This window comes from Echinococcus granulosus (assembly GCF_000524195.1).
Source record: "Echinococcus granulosus chromosome Unknown EG_S00147, whole genome shotgun sequence".
Taxonomy (NCBI): domain Eukaryota; kingdom Metazoa; phylum Platyhelminthes; class Cestoda; order Cyclophyllidea; family Taeniidae; genus Echinococcus; species Echinococcus granulosus.
In genome coordinates, this window is record NW_020170527.1 from 180919 (window position 1) to 181881 (window position 963).

Here is a 963-nt window from a genome sequence, read left to right on the forward strand (position 1 = left end):
GGCATAAGCGATATTATGACAAGCATGTTCATAGTAAGGACTACAATAAAGGGAACCAAATGCAGCTGTAAGAGCCCATCTTTCCATTAAAAGTGCAACGCGAATTCCACCATCTCTTGAGCAGAGATGCATTGAGAGTGATAAAAGTCATCTCACTAAAAAACTACATTATATGCACCACACAGCTTTGCACTTATCCAGTCACCCTCTTTACTAACACGTCCAAAAATATGCAAGGAAATAATTAAGACACTAAGGAAAGAAGGAAAGCCAATACAAGTGGTATACGTAAAGACCATTCAAAGTTGAGCGTCACAGACAATGCCCGAAAGGATGTATATATAATTCTCAGCTATTTGAAAACATCTTCTCTCAAACGAAGAGGAAACACGAATCCCTTGTCAAGACGCACGTTATCTGCGTCCTGGGTGAAGAAAGTGTAAACTGAACTAGCATAGCCCCTATCAATGTACCCCGTAATACGATAAGGCATGATGAATGCCCTCATGTAAACGGGCTAATCGTAATGGGAGAACAGTAGTTGTGTGGTCACAACTATGTGGAAATTACCTTCGGTCGCACCCAGGGCATGTTGACTTACTACACCGCAATCGCATCAGGGGATTATGTGTGTAGCCTCGCCTGGACGGAGGAACTAACAAAGGCAGCAGCGGGAATGTTGGAGATCAGAGTTTACACACCGCTGAGCATGCCCAATTTCAAGCACAAGTTATTTGCTAAAGTATTATTAAAAGGTATATGAAACACTACACTTCGGGTGACAATGTAAGCCTTAGAGCTTTTTCTCGGAAATCATGTGCTTTAGGCTCCTATTTTGATTTTCAGAGAATACTTTTATCCTTCTAATTTTTGAATATATCATTGCATCAGAATACCTCCAATTTTCATCAAAGTTCTCAAATAGTTATCAAGACTTATAGTTCTTTTTTCATCTCTAGGCAG

The 963-nt window shown here is 40.2% G+C and overlaps 1 protein-coding gene across 1 annotated transcript; it reads right to left on the minus strand. All coding sequences in view use genetic code 11, as the record gives it.

Moving 5' to 3' along the window:
- Positions 1–352: 352 nt before the first annotated feature.
- On the minus strand, positions 353–591 carry EGR_09437 (hypothetical protein; the record flags this gene model as incomplete). Its single annotated transcript, XM_024498686.1, has 2 exons — positions 353–424; positions 571–591. The coding sequence occupies 2 exons, from the start codon at positions 589–591 to the stop codon at positions 353–355; spliced, it is 93 nt and encodes a 30-aa protein (XP_024346920.1).
- Positions 592–963: the final 372 nt, after the last annotated feature.